This window comes from Leptodactylus fuscus, chromosome 1, assembly GCF_031893055.1.
Source record: "Leptodactylus fuscus isolate aLepFus1 chromosome 1, aLepFus1.hap2, whole genome shotgun sequence".
Lineage (NCBI taxonomy): Eukaryota > Metazoa > Chordata > Amphibia > Anura > Leptodactylidae > Leptodactylus > Leptodactylus fuscus.
This window is the reverse complement of record NC_134265.1, coordinates 38,167,288-38,190,373: the sequence shown is the minus strand read 5'-3', so window position 1 is coordinate 38,190,373 and position 23,086 is coordinate 38,167,288. Positions and strand designations below refer to the sequence as shown.

Here is a 23,086-nt window from a genome sequence, read left to right as displayed (position 1 = left end):
GACACACACTGTTATGGAGGATTTGTAGATGACACACTGTTATGGGGGATCTGTAGATGACACACTGTTATGGGGGATCTGTAGATGACACACTGTTATGGAGGATCTGTAGATGACACACTGTTATGGAGGATCTGTAGATGACACACTGTTATGGGGGATCTGTAGATGACACACACTGTTATGGGGGATCTGTAGATGACACACACTGTTATGGAGGATCTGTAGATGACACACTGTTATGGGGGATCTGAAGATGACACACACTGTTATGGGGGATCTGCAGATGACACACTGTTATGGAGGATCTGTAGATGACACACACTGTTATGGGGGATCTGTAGATGACACACACTGTTATGGAGGATCTGTAGATGACACACACTGTTATGGGGGATCTGTAGATGACACACACTGTTATGGGGGAACTGTAGATGACACACACTGTTATGGAGGATCTGTAGATGACACACACTGTTATGGGGGATCTGTAGATGACACACACTGTTATGGGGGATCTGTAGATGACACACACTGTTATGGGGGATCTGTTATGGGGGATCTGTAGATGACACACACTGTTATGGGGGATCTGTAGATGACATACACTGTTATGGAGGATCTGTAGATGACACACACTGTTATGGGGGATCTGTAGATGACACACACTGTTATGGAGGATCTGTAGATGACACACTGTTATGGAGGATCTGTAGATGACACACTGTTATGGGGGATCTGTAGATGACACACACTGTTATGGGGGATCTGTAGATGACACACTGTTATGGGGGATCTGTAGATGACACACTGTTATGGAGGCTCTGTGGATGACACACACTGTTATGGAGGATCTGTAGATGACACACACTGTTATGGGGGATCTGTAGATGACACACACTGTTATGAAGGATCTGTAGATGACACACTGTTATGGAGGATCTGTACATGACACACTGTTATGGGGGATCTGTAGATGACACACACTGTTATGGGGGATCTGTAGATGACACACTGTTATGGGGGATCTGTAGATGACACACACTGTTATGGAGGATCTGTAGATGACACACACTGTTATGGGGGATCTGTAGATGACACACACTGTTATGGGGGATCTGTAGATGACACACACTGTTATGGAGGATCTGTAGATGACACACACTGTTATGGGGGATCTGTAGATGACACACACTGTTATGGGGGATCTGTAGATGACACACACTGTTATGGAGGATTTGTAGATGACACACTGTTATGGGGGATCTGTAGATGACACACTGTTATGGGGGATCTGTAGATGACACACTGTTATGGAGGATCTGTAGATGACACACACTGTTATGGGGGATCTGTTATGGAGGATCTGTAGATGACACACACTGTTATGGTATATCTGTAGATGACACACTGTTATGGAGGATCTGTGGATGACACACACTATTATGGGGGACCAGTAGATTACACACACTGTTATGGAGGATCTGTAGATGACACACACTGTTATGGGGGATCTGTAGATGACACACACTGTTATGGGGGAACTGTAGATGACACACACTGTTATGGAGGATCTGTAGATGACACACACTGTTATGGGGGATCTGTTATGGAGGATCTGTAGATGACACACACTGTTATGGGGGATCTGTAGATGACACACACTGTTATGGGGGATCTGTAGATGACACACACTGTTATGGAGGATCTGTAGATGATACACACTGTTATGGGGGATCTGTAGATGACACACACTGTTATGGGGGATCTGTAGATGACACACACTGTTATGGAGGATCTGTAGATGACACACTGTTATGGGGGATCTGTAAATGACACACTGTTATGGAGGATCTGTAGATGACACACTGTTATGGAGGATCTGTAGATGACACACTGTTATGGAGGATCTGTGGATGACACACTGTTATGGGGGATCTGTAGATGACACACTGTTATGGGGGATCTGTAGATGACACACACTGTTATGGGGGATCTGTAGATGACACACACTGTTATGGGGGATCTGTAGATGACACACACTGTTATGGGGGATCTGTAGATGACACACAATGTTATGGGGGATCTGTAGATGACACACAATGTTATGGAGGATCTGTAGATGACACACACTGTTATGGGGGATCTGTAGATGACACACTGTTATGGAGGATCTGTAGATGACACACTGTTATGGGGGATCTGTAGATGACACACACTGTTATGGAGGATCTGTAGATGACACACTGTTATGGGAGATCTGTAGATGACACACACTGTTATGGGGAATCTGTAGATGACACACAATGTTATGGGGGATCTGTAGATTACACACTGTTATGGGGGATCTGTAGATGACACACACTGTTATGGGGATCTGTAGATGACACATAATGTTATGGGGGATCTGTAGATGACACACAATGTTATGGGGGATCTGTAGATGACACACTGTTATGGGGGATCTGTAGATGACACACACTGTTATGGGGGATCTGTAGATGACACACACTGTTATGGGGGATCTGTAGATGACACACAATGTTATGGGGGATCTGTAGATGACACACTGTTATGGGGGATCTGTAGATGACACATAATGTTATGGGGGATCTGCAGATGACACACACTGTTATGGGGGTTCTGTAGATGACACACACTGTTATGGGGGATCTGTAGATGACACACAATGTTATGGGGGATCTGTAGATGACACACTGTTATGGAGGATCTGTAGATGACACACACTGTTATAGGGGATCTGTAGATGACACACACTGTTATGGGGGATCTGTACATGACACACTGTTATGGGGAATCTGTAGATGACACACACTGTTATGGAGGATCTGTAGATGACACACACTGTTATGGAGAATCTGTAGATGACACACACTGTTATGGGGGATCTGTAGATGACACACTGTTATGGGGGATCTGTAGATGACACACACTGTTATGGGGGATCTGTAGATGACACACTGTTATGGAGGATCTGTGGATGACACACACTGTTATGGGGGACCAGTAGATGACACACACTGTTATGGAGGATCTGTAGATGACACACACTGTTATGGGGGATCTGTTATGGAGGATCTGTAGATGACACACACTGTTATGGGGGATCTGTAGATGACACACACTGTTATGGAGGATCTGTAGATGACACACACTGTTATGGAGGATCTGTAGATGACACACACTGTTATGGAGGATCTGTAGATGACACACACTGTTATGGAGGATCTGTAGATGACACACACTGTTATGGGGGATCTGTAAATGATACACACTGTTATGGAGGATCTATAGATGACACACTGTTATGGAGGATCTGTACATGACACACTGTTATGAGGGATCTGTAGATGACACACACTGTTATGGGAGATCTGTAGATGACACACTGTTATGGGGGATCTGCAGATGACACACTGTTATGGAGGATCTGTAGATGACACACTGTTATGGAGGATCTTTACATGACACACTGTTATGGGGGATCTGTAGATCACACACTGTTATGGGGGATCTGTAGATGACACACTGTTATGGGGGATCTGTAGATGACACACACTGTTATGGAGGATCTGTGGATGACACACACTGTTATGGGGGACCAGTAGATGACACACACTGTTATGGAGGATCTGTAGATGACACACACTGTTATGGGGGATCTCTTATGGAGGATCTGTAGATGACACACATTGTTATGGGGGATCTGTAGATGACACACACTGTTATGGAGGATCTGTAGATGACACACACTGTTATGGGGGATCTGTAGATGACACACACTGTTATGGAGGATCTGTAGATGACACACTGTTATGGAGGATCTGTAGATGACACACTGTTATGGAGGATCTGTACATGACACACCGTTATGGGGGATCTGTAGATGACACACACTGTTATGGGGGATCTGTAGATGACACACTGTTATGGGGGATCTGTAGATGACACACACTGTTATGGGGGATCTGTAGATGACACACACTGTTATGGGGGATCTGTAGATGACACACAATGTTATGGGGGATCTGTAGATGACACACAATGTTATGGAGGATCTGTAGATGACACACACTGTTATGGGGGATCTGTAGATGACACACTGTTATGGAGGATCTGTAGATGACACACTGTTATGGGGGATCTGTAGATGACACACACTGTTATGGGGGATCTGTAGATGACACACTGTTATGGGGGATCTGTAGATGACACACACTGTTATGGAGGATCTGTGGATGACACACACTGTTATGGGGGACCAGTAGATGACACACACTGTTATGGAGGATCTGTAGATGACACACACTGTTATGGGGGATCTGTTATGGAGGATCTGTAGATGACACACATTGTTATGGGGGATCTGTAGATGACACACACTGTTATGGAGGATCTGTAGATGACACACACTGTTATGGGGGATCTGTAGATGACACACACTGTTATAGAGGATCTGTAGATGACACACTGTTATGGAGGATCTGTAGATGACACACTGTTATGGAGGATCTGTACATGACACACCGTTATGGGGGATCTGTAGATGACACACACTGTTATGGGGGATCTGTAGATGACACACTGTTATGGGGGATCTGTAGATGACACACACTGTTATGGGGGATCTGTAGATGACACACACTGTTATGGGGGATCTGTAGATGACACACACTGTTATGGAGGATTTGTAGATGACACACTGTTATGGGGGATCTGTAGATGACACACTGTTATGGGGGATCTGTAGATGACACACTGTTATGGGGGATCTGTAGATGACACACTGTTATGGGGGATCTGTAGATGACACACACTGTTATGGGGGATCTGTAGATGGCACACACTGTTATGGAGGATCTGTAGATGACACACTGTTATGGAGGATCTGTACATGACACACTGTTATGGGGGATCTGAAGATGACACACACTGTTATGGGGGATCTGTAGATGACACACACTGTTATGGAGGATCTGTAGATGACACACACTGTTATGGGGGATCTGTAGATGACACACACTGTTATGGGGGATCTGTAGATGACACACACTGTTATGGAGGATCTGTAGATGACACACACTGTTATGGGGGATCTGTAGATGACACACACTGTTATGGGGGATCTGTAGATGACACACACTGTTATGGAGGATCTGTACATGACACACTGTTATGGGGGATCTGAAGATGACACACACTGTTATGGGGGATCTGTAGATGACACACACTGTTATGGAGGATCTGTAGATGACACACACTGTTATGGGGGATCTGTAGATGACACACACTGTTATGGGGGATCTGTAGATGACACACACTGTTATGGAGGATTTGTAGATGACACACTGTTATGGGGGATCTGTAGATGACACACTGTTATGGGGGATCTGTAGATGACACACTGTTATGGAGGATCTGTAGATGACACACTGTTATGGAGGATCTGTAGATGACACACTGTTATGGGGGATCTGTAGATGACACACACTGTTATGGGGGATCTGTAGATGACACACACTGTTATGGAGGATCTGTAGATGACACACTGTTATGGGGGATCTGAAGATGACACACACTGTTATGGGGGATCTGCAGATGACACACTGTTATGGAGGATCTGTAGATGACACACACTGTTATGGGGGATCTGTAGATGACACACACTGTTATGGAGGATCTGTAGATGACACACACTGTTATGGGGGATCTGTAGATGACACACACTGTTATGGGGGAACTGTAGATGACACACACTGTTATGGAGGATCTGTAGATGACACACACTGTTATGGGGGATCTGTAGATGACACACACTGTTATGGAGGATCTGTAGATGACACACACTGTTATGGGGGATCTGTTATGGAGGATCTGTAGATGACACACATTGTTATGGGGGATCTGTAGATGACACACACTGGTATGGAGGATCTGTAGATGACACACACTGTTATGGGGGATCTGTAGATGACACACACTGTTATGGAGGATCTGTAGATGACACACTGTTATGGAGGATCTGTAGATGACACACTGTTATGGGGGATCTGTAGATGACACACACTGTTATGCGGGATCTGTAGATGACACACACTGTTATGGGGGATCTGTAGATGACACACTGTTATGGAGGCTCTGTGGATGACACACACTGTTATGGAGGACCTGTAGATGACACACACTGTTATGGGGGATCTGTAGATGACACACACTGTTATGAAGGATCTGTAGATGACACACTGTTATGGAGGATCTGTAGATGACACACTGTTATGGAGGATCTGTACATGACACACTGTTATGGGGGATCTGTAGATGACACACACTGTTATGGGGGATCTGTAGATGACACACTGTTATGGGGGATCTGTAGATGACACACTGTTATGGGGGATCTGTAGATGACACACACTGTTATGGAGGATCTGTAGATGACACACACTGTTATGGGGGATCTGTAGATGACACACACTGTTATGGGGGATCTGTAGATGACACACACTGTTATGGAGGATCTGTAGATGACACACACTGTTATGGGGGATCTGTAGATGACACACACTGTTATGGGGGATCTGTAGATGACACACACTGTTATGGAGGATTTGTAGATGACACACTGTTATGGGGGATCTGTAGATGACACACTGTTATGGGGGATCTGTAGATGACACACTGTTATGGAGGATCTGTAGATGACACACACTGTTATGGGGGATCTGTTATGGAGGATCTGTAGATGACACACACTGTTATGGTATATCTGTAGATGACACACTGTTATGGAGGATCTGTGGATGACACACACTGTTATGGGGGACCAGTAGATTACACACACTGTTATGGAGGATCTGTAGATGACACACACTGTTATGGGGGAACTGTAGATGACACACACTGTTATGGAGGATCTGTAGATGACACACACTGTTATGGGGGATCTGTTATGGAGGATCTGTAGATGACACACACTGTTATGGGGGATCTGTAGATGACACACACTGTTATGGGGGATCTGTAGATGACACACACTGTTATGGAGGATCTGTAGATGATACACACTGTTATGGGGGATCTGTAGATGACACACACTGTTATGGGGGATCTGTAGATGACACACACTGTTATGGAGGATCTGTAGATGACACACTGTTATGGGGGATCTGTAGATGACACACTGTTATGGAGGATCTGTAGATGACACACTGTTATGGAGGATCTGTAGATGACACACTGTTATGGAGGATCTGTGGATGACACACTGTTATGGGGGATCTGTAGATGACACACTGTTATGGGGGATCTGTAGATGACACACACTGTTATGGGGGATCTGTAGATGACACACACTGTTATGGGGGATCTGTAGATGACACACACTGTTATGGAGGATCTGTAGATGACACACTGTTATGGGGGATCTGTAGATGACACACACTGTTATGGAGGATCTGTAGATGACACACTGTTATGGGAGATCTGTAGATGACACACACTGTTATGGGGAATCTGTAGATGACACACAATGTTATGGGGGATCTGTAGATTACACACTGTTATGGGGGATCTGTAGATGACACACACTGTTATGGGGATCTGTAGATGACACATAATGTTATGGGGGATCTGTAGATGACACACAATGTTATGGGGGATCTGTAGATGACACACTGTTATGGGGGATCTGTAGATGACACACACTGTTATGGGGGATCTGTAGATGACACATAATGTTATGGGGGATCTGCAGATGACACACACTGTTATGGGGGTTCTGTAGATGACACACACTGTTATGGGGGATCTGTAGATGACACACAATGTTATGGGGGATCTGTAGATGACACACTGTTATGGAGGATCTGTAGATGACACACACTGTTATGGGGGATCTGTGATTTACAGCCTGCAAATAATTTTCACAACATCTTTTAACAGTTAGGTTAAGGCCTCACATAGTGTCATGCAGCAAAAAGCGCTCCGGAAAAAAACGCAAGAGCAACACATTGTGGTTTTTCCTGCAGCGCTTTTCACAGAAAGTTCACAGAGGTTTCCTCTGCTTCCATTACACCTATAGGGAAACCACAACAGTTTTCAAAATCACAGCGTGTCCACTGTGTGTATTTTACTGCAAAGTGGGGGTGGGATTCACTAGAATCCCATCCACTTTGCTGTGACTATAAATTCCGCGTTTCTTTATTTGGCAAACGGTGGCGTTTACAACACATGGGGCCCCTTAAGCAGATTTTTACTGACAACAATGAAGTGTTTCTGGTATTACCTATTGAGATTCTTGATAATGCAAATATATTAAAAAAAAAAAAAACGTAGCGCCACCACTGGCCAGTGTTTAAGCCCTAATGCTTACATAAATCTGTGTTAGAACAAACAACATGGCGGCCATGTACGTAAAGAGTCATTTATTCATCTGTGAAAAAATTGTACAATTGTTACAGAGACAGGAAACAAATATGTGACAGGAATAAATGCGAATACAAAAATAATGAACATCTGCGCCCATCAGAGGCGCCGCAGCTTACATTAGTGCAATGTCTCCAAACCACAGCGGCGTGACGAGAGTGGGGTCTACATTTATGGAATTTTTTTTGGCAGTGACCACATGTTATCCCTGACTTAAACTGTATTATATGAAATATTCTGAGAAATGATCAGTCCTGTCCTGTATAACACAGCACTGTAGTGGGACACCCCTATGATATATCATTTGGTTTATTCCATTTGGTAGCCTGCATGGCTCAGTGGTTATGATATCACAGAGTGGGTTTCTAACGCCAAACTATATACCCTACAGCAAAATTCCTGTAGCCCAGCATTAGAGAGACCGATATGTGCCAGATTATCACATTCTGGATTACAGGACATATATAGCATAGTATATAAAATGTAAGTACAGAAGATGGGCGCGTATGCTACTTATTATTAGGATTATTGGGTGCCGGTTCACAGGATTTTATTGTACTTCCAAGATCCACAGATTTGGGGAGAGTGACACCTGGTTTCCTAAACCAGATACGTGCTCCTAGCGGTTGTCACTGCCTTGGCCACTGCCACATTTATGATGAAATCCCTGAGAGTCACATATACTGGAATATATAAGGCACCTAGTATGGAAATACCATAAATATAACACGGATCAGTCAGTTATAGGACAGCAGACTAGTCACAGGGGCCACATTGGTGTCAAGACGTCAACTGGGATACCTACAGGTGATGAGACTGCACAAACACAAGCACCCACGGCACACGTTTATTCCGTACATACCAATTCTTCATTGGTAAATAACAGCCAATTAAAGGCAGTGTCAGCAGAATCGGTACATCACCCAGCCCTACAGATAGATAGGTTAGAGTCACCAGAACCAGCATATCAATCCAGTCCCGCAGATAGATAGGTTATGGTCACCAGACTAGTATATCAATCCAGCCCCTCAGATAGATAGGTTAGATTCACCAGAACTAGTATATCAATCCAGCCCTACAGATAGATAGGTTATGGTCACCAGAACCAGTATATCAATCCAGCCTCGCAGATAGATAGGTTAGATTCACCAGAACTAGTATATCAATCCAGTCCCGCAGATAGATGGGTTACAGTCACCAGAACCAGTATATCAATCCAGCCCTGAAGATAGATAGGTTAGATTCACCAGAACCAGTATATCAATCCAGTCCCGCAGATAGATAGGTTAGTGTCACCAGAACTAATATATCAATCCAGCCCCGCAGATAGATAGGTTATATTCACCAGAACTAATATATCAATCCAGCCCAGCAGATAGATTAGGGTCACCTGAATCACATGCCATTTCTCCCTCTCGAAACAGTGGTCCGTTACCAAGATTGCCTTTTTTCTCAATATCCATATGAGCTCTTTGAAACAAAGAGGGCACTGTCATTGCTCCAAAGAGGTATTCAGTAACACCTTCATTGCTCCAAAGAGCTTATTTGCATATTGACAAAAACATTGATATCTCGGCAACAGAATCACTGATTTAGAAAAGAAAGCAAAACACTGCTTTATTCAGATGACTCTAACCTATCTACCTGTGGGCTTAGTTGATATTCGGGGGTCTGATGACAGAAGTCGGGAGCCTCCTGGGAAAAAATACAAGGCTATCATAAAATGAATGGACTAGGTGGAGGTTCACAATAAGTTCGGACTGACCCCTACTTTTATAACTTGAAAAACTCTCATACGTTCAATTTCTGCCCAAGATGAACTAAAGTACATTGCACTGGGAGCCAACAGGAGCACCTACAAGAAACCAACACTATACATAGCCATGGAGACAGTCAGATCAGTCAGCAGCTTCTTACCATGGCTACAGGAACTATTAGGGTAGTCAGGAATGCATTGCCACCATAGGGAACCATCCTGCGTATCGGGGGCTTATCCCGTGTTAGTAAGGGACTATAAGGCTGTGTTATCACGTTGTGGCTATCACGTACGGATGGAGCCCTGCCCACGGATGGTGGCCAATGATCACACAATTATTCAGAAAATAGATAGCTGCCCTTTAAAGGTGTACAGGATTAGGAAAACATGGCTACTATTGTGCAAAAACAGCCCCACACCTGTACATGAGAGCTCACTTCGAGAGTCAGGCCCTGTGCACACGGCCTAGTGAGCCCTGAACCGTATAGGGAAAGGGCTCTGGACTTGCTGGCGGGGGTTTGAAGTTGTTTGTAAATATTTTGGCAAGGTGATGAATGAATGGAAGGCAGGGGAGGAGTTGTTTTAGGGGTCTATTTAAGTAAGGGGCACGTAGGTGGGTGCTAACCTTCTGCTCAGCCATGGCTAGTGAGAGGAACACCCGCCCACCCTGCCCTTATGGTTTTTCTTTGACCCGTTTGTTTTCTTCTTGGTGTTTTTTCTTTTAGGATTTCGTTGTCACAGCATGGCGGGTTACCATGCCCAGGAAGTTTACAGATAATCCTACATGCCCGCTGGTAGAGCGGGGCATCCAGGTTAAAGGAGATCCGGAAGTTGGATTTGGCCATGGTCTTTTTTCTGGTTTACGGTTTACTAAATAAATAAAGCTGCGGCCTTCCCACATATACCACTTATTTGATGGTGCTAAGTGTTTTCTTTAATGGAAAATGATATTCTAGTCACCTGTTTTCATTATGTGTATATATACGCGTCCAGCAAGTCAGAGTTGTTTTCTGTATATTATCTGCAATATGGATATGTAGATACAGGTAGTATACGGACCCATCAATTTCTATGGCCACATATGCACGACCGTAGTATTTATATGGCCCCTATAAATAAGACAATAAAACCAGTACAGTCAAGTGCATGTAGCCTGACATTGATAGACAATGCTTAAAGGGGGTTATCCAGGATCAGAAAACATGGCTGCTCAGGCAGTGACATCATGTCTGTCAGTCACATGGCCATGGTAATCCTCGATAACTCCTTTGAGGAAGTGCATGTGAGTTCTCCTATGTGACTCTGCACAGCCAATAAGAAGAACCCAGAAGAGTCACAGGAAGTAAGCAGGAAGAGACAGGAAGTTGTCAGTTTTAGAGAGCGGAGCTTAATAGTTGTGCCCTGATTGGCACCTTAGTAACATTAATTTGCATAATGCATAATAAAATGCCTAATAGTTCAATATGATAACAGGTTACCCTTTGATGTCTCTTTTTTTTTTTTTCTGTCCCTCCCCTGATTTCCTCATTATACTCTGGAATATTTTTTAAATCTAAACCTTAAGGCCCCCGTTCACACAGGGAGCAGATTTGTGGATTTTGGCCCCAAGAGTGACACCGCGTTACTCTCGGGTCAAAATGCGCCTGCCACGACTGTCGCGGCTTCTGACAGTCACGGCTTCCCCCTCCAGAGTAGGCTTAAATGAATGGGCCTACTACGGAGGGTGCTGCCGCAAGGTGGACGCCGGGGCTAAATCAGCCGCGGAGTCCGCCGCAGGAAAGGACAGCTCGTTTCTTTTTTCTGTGAGTGGCAACATGCCCGTCACGGAAAAAAGTAGCCTGGTAGTCTCCATAGACCTCCATTGTGAGCGCCATAATCCACCCCCTCTTGCCCCGTGTGAATGGGGCCTTAAGGGGTTTTTGGCTGCAGTGTCCGCCCTTCTGACAGTGGATGAATATTAATGCCACTGATATCTCCAGCAGCGGGGCACACGCCGGGAAACCAGATTTTCAGCGAGAGTTCAGCACAATATTGACTTTCTATAATACTGCACATCGATGAGGACGTGAAAGGTCCTCTTTAAGACAAACCTGTTTGGGACATAGCACTTTTACAGTGTGTTATGCCCCCTTCTTTTGACATGAGCACAAAATGCTTCGGTCACACCCCTTTTTTTGTGACGTGACACATAATATGATCAAGAGCCTGGAAGATGCGGGGGCCAACTCTTACAAAATGTCGAAGATCACCCCTTTTTGTGAGAGACTCCTGAAACATATGAGTTGTATGGTCTAACATCAGGCACCTCCACCAATCTGCTGTTTGAGAAGATAAGCACCATCTTACTGCTTACTAAGCACAGCGCCGTATATTGTATAGTGGCTATGCTTGGTATTGCAGATTAGCCCCATTCACTTGAATGGGACTAAGCTGCAAACTGGCCATGTGACCTGTGAAAAATGGATCACCAGAAAAATACCTTTATAGGGCTTGTCCCATATAACGAAATCTTACTCACTGTATAATGAAAAGTTCTACAACTCTACAAGATCTCTGCTTGCTGTCAGTAAATGTAAATTGTGTTGACATCCAGCCCTGCCCACCAGGGGTTCGGCTATTAGGGGTGCATGGGTAGCAGTTGCTATCGGGCCCTGGACTTTGGCCCTAAAGGACACATAAAATATTTCACTAATCTACTGTAAATAGTACAAGGAAGATAGGGGCCCCATTATAGATTCTGCACCGGGGCCCGGGGGCTTCACGTTACACCTCTGCAGCCCAGACAGCTGATGGGTTTGTTACAAATGTAAAAGGAAAGATTTCTTTCACTGGCAGCAAACAGAGATCTTAACCGTGAGACGGAGAAACAAAAAGTACATTAAAAAGTTGCAGAATTTTTATATTATAGAATTTTCCCTAAAATTTTATTTTACATTATACAATGATTAAACTTTATTTACAACGGACCGGACTAGCCCTTTGTCACATTTGTCCCGCCTCCTCGTACTGCATTTCCTGCTAATTTACATAATTAAAAACGGGCACAAAAACATGAGGATTACATTACAATAGCTTATGAAATCACATCGCTATGGATACCGAGGCAGCATATAATCCTAATCCTGTCCGGAATTTCCAAATCCTTATGAAGTGGCGGAAGTTTTGAAATTCGTCTTTGGCTGCAAAAAAATTAAGGCAAGTAAAAGTGCAACGGAAAATGTTAGTAAAGTGTACAAAAATAGGCTTTGGCGTCATTTGGCAGCGTGTACATCCCTGTGTGGTAGATTTGGCACCGATGCTTGGAAATGTTCCTATTAAATAACGCAAATCTTTAGTAAACAGCTGCGGTCTCTTTAAAATCCTAGGTCCAAGATGGCCACCGCATGCCATAAACATGGAGGCCGCTTGCACATATGGCTTGTTATCCAGTCTCGCTCACCCACATCCATAACAAGAGTAGATGGAAACCCACCCTCATCTTTAGTTTCCACCTGTCTCGGAGCGTGGTGAGGTTTATAGTCATGGATTGGCGCGGTTCTGCCCTCAGTTGTAATTTCGACTCCTCTCGTTGGGAGAGAATTTTCCTGTTTGGTGGAAAGGTATCTTGGAACGGAAGGTTTTGCCTGAGGTGATGAGGTCTCCGTAACCCTGTGTGTGGGAGAAGGCATAACCAGAACGGCGGGAGCTGGTGCGGCGTATCCGGGCTTTGCGAGGTGGTGGCACTGGGCGCTTCTTTGCCTCCCTGATCTTCTTCTGAATCTGGAGATTAAAAAAATCATTATTATATATTATACTGTCATATCTATAGATCTCATATCTTTCTCCTATCTCGCTCAAATCTATCTATCTATCTATCTATCTATCTATCTATCTATCTATCTATCTATCTATCTATCTATCTATCTCTATCAGTGGTGTAACTGGAATTGGCGGGGCCCCATGGCGAACTTTTGACATGCCCCCCCCCCCCCCCCCGACCGACGCCAAAGACCCTGACCGACCCCTTGCATTCCTGCGCGCACTGTTAGGCCCCATAGTGGCCCTTGCAAACTGTATTATACCCCATAGTGGCCCCTGCATACAATATTAAGCCGCATAGTGACCCCTGCACACAGTATTATCCCCCATAGTGACCCCTGCACACAGTATTATCCCCCATAGTGACCCTTGCACACATTATTATACCCCATAGTGGCCCCTGCACACAGCATTATACCTCATAGTGGTCCCTTCACCCAGTATTATGCCCCATTGTGGACACCCATGAACAATTATTATGCTCTTGGGTCTTTTCAGACCCCAGAGTATAATGATCAGAATCTTAGAAGGAAAACAAGCATAAAAAAACCACTGTTACTTACCTATCCCTGGCTCCGCTGCACTCCCCGCTGATGGCAGCCATCTTCAATGAAGTCCAGGACATCATGTGACCTGGGGGGCCTGCGTCGCAACGCATAAGGACGAAGGCCCCAGTTATGTGACGTCAGGGATGTCACACAAGTAGGCCCAAAGCCTGCCCAGAGAGGTAAGTAACACTGTTTTTTTTTTTTATGTTCCCTTACCTCTCCTGGGCCTCCGATCATTATAATCATAATAATAGTGTTTGTGGGGTTCTGCGGCATCATTTACCAATCTCGGCCCCGGCCAGGATCGGTAAGTAAATAGGGCCCGTTACTGGCAGGAGTAACTCCAGCCGGTAACGGCCTATTAAAAAAAACTAAAGATGCATAACCTATGACAGTAAAATAGTAATGGCCTATTAAAAAAAACAATGCAGCGATAGTGGCTGTCGCCGGGCCCCATAATGTCCTGGGCCTTGTGGCAGCCGCTACCGCTGTTACCCCGGTTACACCCTATCTATCTATCTATCTATCTATCTATCTATCTATCTATAAGAATATTACTGTTCTTTACTTTTAGTTAGGGGTTTATGTATTTTTACTGTTAAACAATGGGTACACTAGCACTTGAAGTCCCACATGGCATAAGAATTATAGGTTGGTTCAGTTTATATAACCATGGCTTTGAACAATTTACAACTACTTCTTACCCTGTCACTGAAAGTAGGCTTGAGCTGTGACCGTAGGAACCTGTAGGCCACCACTGGCAGGACGCAAAGCACCACGGTCAGGAAGATGGCGAGCCAGATGCTGGGCTGGTTCAGAGAATTCCGAGCAGTCCCTGTAGGAGAAGACAACATGGCGGATTACATGTATGTATAATACTACACTTGGAGTGATTGCTCTGTCTACCTTTAGATATTACACACCATTGCTCTATGTTAGATGTTGTAAAATGAGGATAAAATTGATTTAAATGTAAGAAATATATTTAAGGTAGGTCAAGTACAAGCAGGCAGGAGCAGTGCACATTTCACTCACCGATGAAGGGGAAAGAGCCTGTAAAGATCAGGTACATGCCGTCACTGTACATGGTGAAACTGATGGCAAAGTACACGGCCAAACTGCCCCAGATGAAGAACTGGTTGACTGCTGTCCAGTAAGCGGTGTCCAGACCAATCTATGGAGACAAAATGAGGGCTGATGTGCGGAGGCTGGGAATTGTGAGGTACAGGATAATAACATATGGACACTTGGATACAAGACAGTAACAAGCTGACTCTTGGGGTACAGGACAATGGCATACTGACACTAGGTGTGCAGGACAAGGACATACTGACACTTGAAGAACAGAAAAATGGCACACTGACACGGGATACAGGACAATGACACATTGACACTTGAAGTACAGGACAATGATACACTGACACTTGGGGTACAGAACAATAACACTTGAAGCACAGGACAATGATACACTGACACTTGGGGTGCAGGACAATGAGACATGGTTACTAAATATGGCTCAGACTTACCTGTGCAGATACCACAAGCAGGAGGCAGGTCTGAGCCATCAGGGCAAAAGACTGGTAGTCAGATATAGCTTTGCCGTCGTCTCTCACTGTGTCGTACAGGGCTCCATAAGGCACAAAGAACAGAACGAGGGAGCTGTAGACGCCATGGATCACACATTTCACAAACTCCTTTTTATTAAAATATCGATTCTTCTGGCCCGGCTCATACAGCTGCGGATACTCCATACTCCAACGATCGTCCACATCCTGGCAACACAATACAGAAGAGGAACTGAACCTAAAATTTGTATTTCATGACACAAAATCCATCAAATTACCATTCAGAGGTCTGAGAAAGCTGGGTTGCAATCCCCAAGGGTGGACACAGCGCTTAGCGTCCAGCTTTCTCAGACAAATACAACCTTTAACACCTCTTGGGCGACTCAAGAATATTAATTTACTGCTTTACTTAAAGTAATAAATTCCAAGAGGTTACATACCTGATCAAACAGACTCATCCCTAGCACCGGTAGTGAGGTATAGACCAGGTTGTACATGGTGATGAACCATTCGTCATACACAGTCTGTGAATACACAAAGAACAAGACGAGTCACATGGATGAGCTGTAGTACAGTCCAATGGACACAAGATGGCAGCACTGAACTACTATGGGAGCAGCGTAAGCCTCCGCTCCAGGTGCGTTAATGGTAGACACTTATTAATTTGTACAAAAATCATCCCAATAATTATGAGCACATCTGAATTATTTTCATCTGCATCATGTTATCCTGAAAAGATGACTTTAATGGACTCTGTCCCAAGAAGCTTACAATCTAATTCTAATTCAAAGTGTACAATGCTGCTGAATATGTCGGCGCTATATAAATAAAATGTATTATTATTATTATATTATTATTAATTCACTGTAGGTTTCTTCATTGTCTCACCTGAGCTGAGAAGCCACAAAAGAATCCATACCAAAAATGAACCAACGTAAAGGTAAAATTCTTGTAGAAAAAGTATCTCAGGAACTGGCACATGCGGTTATAGGACCAGCGGCCGTGTACCAGAAGGAGGCGCTGCAGGTATCGAAACTGGGCGAAGGAGAAGTCACTGGACAGCACGGCTTGCATCCCCTCCTGCCCGCTGATCCCCACCCCGATGTGAGCCGCTGGGGAAAAAGGGGAACAGTATTAGCTACATGGTTAATGGGTATATCCATACTTAAAATCAGGGAGAGTCCTTTGCAACTTTTTAAGTGCATTAGTTTTATACAATCGTCTCATTTTGCTTAGGGAAGGATGAAATGTATATGTATCCACCATCATCTTTACCAATAATCCAGTATTGTAGCCCAAAAACCATAGATTGACTTCTGCTGATGCAGTACTAGTGCTGACCAGTAGGAGACAACTAGGACACTGGACACCTGAAATTAGGGCAACAAGCCATTAGCCACTAATGAATGGGGCAAAAAGGCTATGGAACACTAGAATGGGGCACAAGAATATTGGGGGAAATGTATCATGTCTTGTATGCCATATTTCTGGTGTATAAGGGATCAAGACTGGCGTACTAAACACGGGCCTTCATAAATGAGCCACACGACCACTAGCACTGGACACATGCAAGGTCACATGACAGCTGAGGACCAGACAGAAGTGAGTAACTCATCAATACACCAGATACATTTTTTTGGGCACGTTCCTTTAATAAAGAGGAGACGCCAGAATTCTTGGAACGTCACCACCAATAAAAACAAGCTGAAGTTTTATTACATTTTCTTCCATTGCCTATTTTCTGACTGTGGTGGAAACATTTACATCAGTGAGAAAAATAGTTTCCGTTTTATTTTGGTTTTTTTTTTTCCCATTAGAATAGGGAAAGTCTGAGGCATCCGAGCGTCTGATGACATATCCAGCTGACAGTATTTCCCTACCATGTATAATTCAGGCCAGCGGTTGCCACTACAATATATTGTGAATGGAGAATACTGGGATAATCTCCTCCAGATGGGCCTTCATCACTTCCACGATTTCCTCATTAGCAGAGCAGGAAATATCCCAGTACATGAATTCGCGGGTCCTGAGACAGGACTATTATACTTTTATAACGGCTCCCAGCCCCCACCAGGACTTACTCTTGATCATACTGACATCATTGGCTCCGTCTCCTATGGCCAATGTTACTGCCTTTTTATACTTCTTCACCAGCTGCACCACCTGCGCCTTCTGGAGGGGAGTAACCCGACAACATATGACCGCCTGACACATGCACGCCGTCCTCAGGAGCTCCACCTCCAGACTCTCCTCCAGAGCAAACGCCTGCAAAACCAGACAGTAGTCAGCAAAACACTTCACTCGCTTTACATCATGTATTATACTCCATTCACATTCAAAGCTGCGTTCACAATTCTGTTGGCTGTATTGTCTGTCTCAGCTAAGGCAATGTATATAGCAAATTCTGCTGCAAAGCATATATATCATATAATAATTCTGATAGCTACACCCTGCTGAGATCTTATAAACCGGGGTCTCCAAGCGCCAGTCCGCGGATTAGTACCGGGCCGCGGGGCATGTTGCATCGGTCTGCGTAGCGGCGGAGAGGAATCAGCAGCTCCACAACACTGACGCTTGGTTGTTGCTCATCGGGATAAGATGAGCAAAGTGTGGGGTTGAGCCGGGACCCGCTGCATGTCCGGGATTCTAGTACTATGCAGGACATGCAGCGGGTCTTGGCTCCACCCCGCACTCGCCTACCAAACTTTGGGCAACTACATTACACGTCACTTGTCCCTGTGACGTGTAATGCAGCTGTAGTGAGGCTGTAGTGAAGTTAATAGCAGCATTAGGCGTGATATTCGTCATCAGTAGCCATCTTCATAACCTTGCCCCCATCCACACCCCTTCCCCGCCCCCACCCACACCCCTTCCCGCACCCACTGGGCCATGAAAAAATTGTCTTGCTGAAACTGGTCCCTGGTGGAAAAAAGGTTGGGGACCACTGCTATAAACCACTGAATTTTTCTATATCAATGTAAGGTCTCACACCATCTCCCACAATGCACCACGGCATAATATGCATTGAAACATTAGGATTTGTCAGTCCAATGAACAGTGAATGCAGCTTTGGTGGTGACTGGAGTATAAAACCTCCCGTGACTCGATAAAACAAAGTGTTTACAAAGTTACCCAATCTTATATGTACACGTAAACTGAGAAGTCGTTTTCTATCCTAGAGATATGGAGTAAAGTAAATATTTCCCCCAGCTGTAAACAAAGTTTCCATTTCCTTTTATACACAATCCAATGTATTACTCACAGAGAATAGAATTTTTCTGCATACTTGTGTCTAAGACTATAAAGAACTTGCACTAATTCTCAGGACACCTCCAGATTATTGGCTCTAGTGTCAAGGAATGTCTGGGTATTGTTGCTGCTGTGTTGGGAGGCTTCCATCTTTATATGTGCATGTTCCCCTAATATGGCTTGTGTCTACATTTTTATAAGGCAGGGATAGGCAACCTTTTTTATATGGGGGTTCCAATTTATTTTTTAAATCAAAGACAAACAATTTGATGTGCTCTGCAACAATTGTAAGGACCTCTACATGAAAGTCTTATAACACAATCCATATCAGCAACCAATTAATTAGTTGTTATTTCAGTGTGATCCTTATCTAGTGATAGGATCAGCTTTCTCGTGAATTAAGGACTCAGAGAAGACATTTCCATACCTTTCAAGCCTCTCCTTTCCTGGCGCAGCACAGTTGAGACATGCCTGAAGTGCTGACTTTGGCACAAGTGCTGTAGGTTACTGACCCCTGTTATAAGGTATCACTAAAATCCTATAGTAGATGCCTTGTAATAAGTTCTCTGGATGTCTGGGTTGGACTGTACAACAGCTCTGCCACCTAGTGGACCCTTAACATCATGCATGATTCAGTTAATAAGCCTACTGACATGATGCGGGATTATTGCCAAATTAGTATTTCTATTCCAAAAGGAACAAATTCCCAGCTATGGACAGCACTGTTTCGGTCTTTTTGACCTCGTCAGCATAGCGCAGGGATACTAATTTGGCAGAGTGAGAGACTATAGACCAGGGTCAGGGGATAATCATACACATTAGGGAGAATGTGTGCCTACATAGTTGAATGGAGACTTACAAGTCATTCCTGCTCCGCTAGGGATTCTGGGTAAAAATATGCAAATCTATTCTCCAGGATGTAATTAGGAGAACAGTGCCTCTGTATGCTGCCCTCTAGGGGCAGCCCCCTTAACATCCTGCATGACTCAGTTAATAAGCCTACTGACATGACTTGTAAGTCTCTGTACGCCTATGTAGGCACACACTCTCCCTAATGTGTATGATTATCCCCTGACCCTGGTCTATAGTCTCTCACTCTGCCAAATTAGTATCCCTGTGCTATGCTGACGAGGTCCAAAAGACCGAAACAGCGCTGTCTGTAGCTGGGAATCGGTTTCTTTTGGAATAGAAATACTAATTTGGCAATAAACCCCACATCATGGCAGTAGGCTTATTAACTGAGTCATGTGTGATGTTAAGGGGGCTGCCCCTAGAGGGCACTATTCTCCTAATTACATCCTGGAGAATAGATCTGCATATTTTTTTACCCAGAATCCCTAGCGGAGCAGGAATGACTTGAAAGTCTCCGTACGCCTATGTAGGCACACACTCTCCCTAATGTGTATGATTATCTAGAGGACTGTTCAACAACTCTGCCACCTAGTGGACTGTACAACAGCTCTGCCACCTAGTGGACTGTACAACAGCCCTGTCACATAGTGAGCAGTACAACAGCTCTGTCACCTAATGGACTATATAAAAGCTCCGCCATCTACTGGACAGTACAACAGCTTCGCCATCTAGTGTACTGTACAATAGCTCCGCCATCTGATGGACTGTACAACAGCTCTGCCATAATCATGTGTCACAATCTTATCTATCACATCTGCAGATCCATCAGTGGATCTCATCCATTTGTATCAGGATGAGTGTTTTTGCCTTCTGCAAATGTGTCCAGGCGCTCGCTTACCAGACTGTGGCCATTGATGATGATGCCGTATGTGTATTCTCCCTTCAGCTCGTCGTCTGGAATCACTTGTGTCTTCTTAGAACAATTCTTTATCTGCACATCATAGTTGTCCATAAAGGAATCAGGATTCATCTTCCTCCGCGCCATCCTGTGCACAAAAATGTCTGTGTTAAGATGAAATCTGCCACTGATCCTTTCTGATCAGCCGGGAATCGACTTCATACTGTGCTGGATCTTTACCTCAGCTCCTCCTGGACCTCCTCAGGACTGGTGCCTCTAATGATAAACACCTCCTTCATCTCGTCTTGAAGCATGTTACACGCGTATCCAATGTTCTCAGCTGTTTCTGTGGAATAGTAATGGAGAAGATAAGATTACCTAGAGGGTAGAAACATTCCTTCTTAGACTCCATTTACATGGAGGAAAATGGTGAGAAATTTGGTGTGGAACTTCAGCGCTGAAAATGGGTTCCTGCTAGCAACCTAGGGTAGGCAACTGTCAGAGGGGGCATTCCTCACTGTATTCGTCCATAGACTAGTACTGGGGGAGCGCTCCTCACATCTCAGTGTCATCTCTGGGCTATAAGGAACGTCCCCTCTGACAGTCCAGAGCTATGGACTCTACTGCCAGGAAGGTCATTCCAAGAATGGTCCATCTACTACAATTAATGCATCTCATAAACCACATATATTACATAACTATTGCCATATCCAGATGCCTGCCACGTCTCTTGTGGCCACCAGACAAGACTAAGTAGGGAGTGGATGGAGTAGGAGATGGATTTTTCTTATTCTGGACCAGCGTATTCTTCCCTATTACTCTCCTATTTGTGTCTCCTATGTCTATGGACACTGAGATTTCACCCTCATATCCCAAATATCAACATGAAGGACAACATTCAGTCTTATAGATGTATCTATACCTTGCTTGTCTCCGGTGAGCACCCATATTTTAATGTCAGCCTTGCTGAGGGTCTCAATGGTTTGGGGGACGCCATCTTGAAGTTTATCTTCTATAGCTGATGCTCCTATTAACTGAAATAAAGAGAAAGTTTATTTTTTCTTTTTTTTTTTTTTTTTACAAATTTTACTGTATATAAAAACTTAAAAGTGTCCACTTTTACAACTAAGTTTTATTTTTATTTTCTCTCAACTGAACTACAATAAAAAATGTATCAACTTTGACTAATTCGTGATGAAAACTCTCCTACCGTTTTATGTCTACAGCTCCTATGCAGAGCTATGTGTATCCAAGGTTACAGACTACAAAGTCACTGTCATTGTAGATCTGCTTACCATATTACTGTCTAGGTTGTCAAGAAGAGGGGGTAGATGATGTGGAGTACTACAACTGCAAGCTCAGACTACACAGGGTTTGTATGTAACCAGACAACTAGATCTGCCCAGGAGCTTTAGACACCGAATGGTAATGGGTACATTTTGTTGCAGAATTTCTGAACATCAGTTCCATTCAGCTGAATATGATTTCAGTACATAGTTTTATGCAAATGACTATTTTTGGGAAAAAAAACCTGAGAAAATATGCCAAAGTCATGATACCAACAGAAATAATCTGGATTTAGATAAGAAAGTCATCTGAGCAATCCTGCACAAACCTTCAGGTCTTTCTCAATTTCCTCATACAGCACACTCAACTTCTCCTCGCGATTCTCCAGAGATGTACTTGCTTCATGATGCCGCTTCTTCCAGTCAGCAAAATAGACCTTATCCAAGTCCTTGTAGGCCAGGACCAGAGTGCGCAACCCTTCCCCGGCAAACTCCTAGGACATAAGCACAAAGGGAGACCATAAGAGATGATAAAAGAGGAGCCGTCTGTCCCCTTGAGCTCGCCAAGAGTACGTTTTAGTCAGTGGTGTAACTAGGAATGGCGGGGCCTTGTGGCAAACTTTTGACATGCCCCCCCCCCCCCCCAAACCGACACTGACGTCGAAGACCTCGACTGGTCCCCTCCTCCG

General features: G+C 44.3%; 1 protein-coding gene across 2 annotated transcripts in view; it reads right to left on the bottom strand.

Moving 5' to 3' along the window:
• Positions 1–12,240: 12,240 nt before the first annotated feature.
• Positions 12,241–23,086, bottom strand: part of LOC142198750 (phospholipid-transporting ATPase ID-like) — a 98,448-nt gene continuing 87,602 nt past the window's right edge. For both annotated transcript variants that reach the window (XM_075269723.1, XM_075269724.1), the window contains exons 18-28: positions 22,727–22,891; positions 22,034–22,145; positions 21,352–21,457; positions 21,112–21,259; positions 18,194–18,377; positions 17,001–17,224; positions 16,553–16,636; positions 16,074–16,319; positions 15,583–15,721; positions 15,252–15,382; positions 12,241–13,960 (exon numbers count right to left, since the gene is read on the bottom strand). In XM_075269723.1, the coding sequence (XP_075125824.1) occupies positions 13,745–13,960; positions 15,252–15,382; positions 15,583–15,721; positions 16,074–16,319; positions 16,553–16,636; positions 17,001–17,224; positions 18,194–18,377; positions 21,112–21,259; positions 21,352–21,457; positions 22,034–22,145; positions 22,727–22,891 (1,755 nt within the window). In that variant the 3' untranslated portion in view covers positions 12,241–13,744. The remainder of the gene's footprint in view (positions 13,961–15,251; positions 15,383–15,582; positions 15,722–16,073; positions 16,320–16,552; positions 16,637–17,000; positions 17,225–18,193; positions 18,378–21,111; positions 21,260–21,351; positions 21,458–22,033; positions 22,146–22,726; positions 22,892–23,086) is intronic.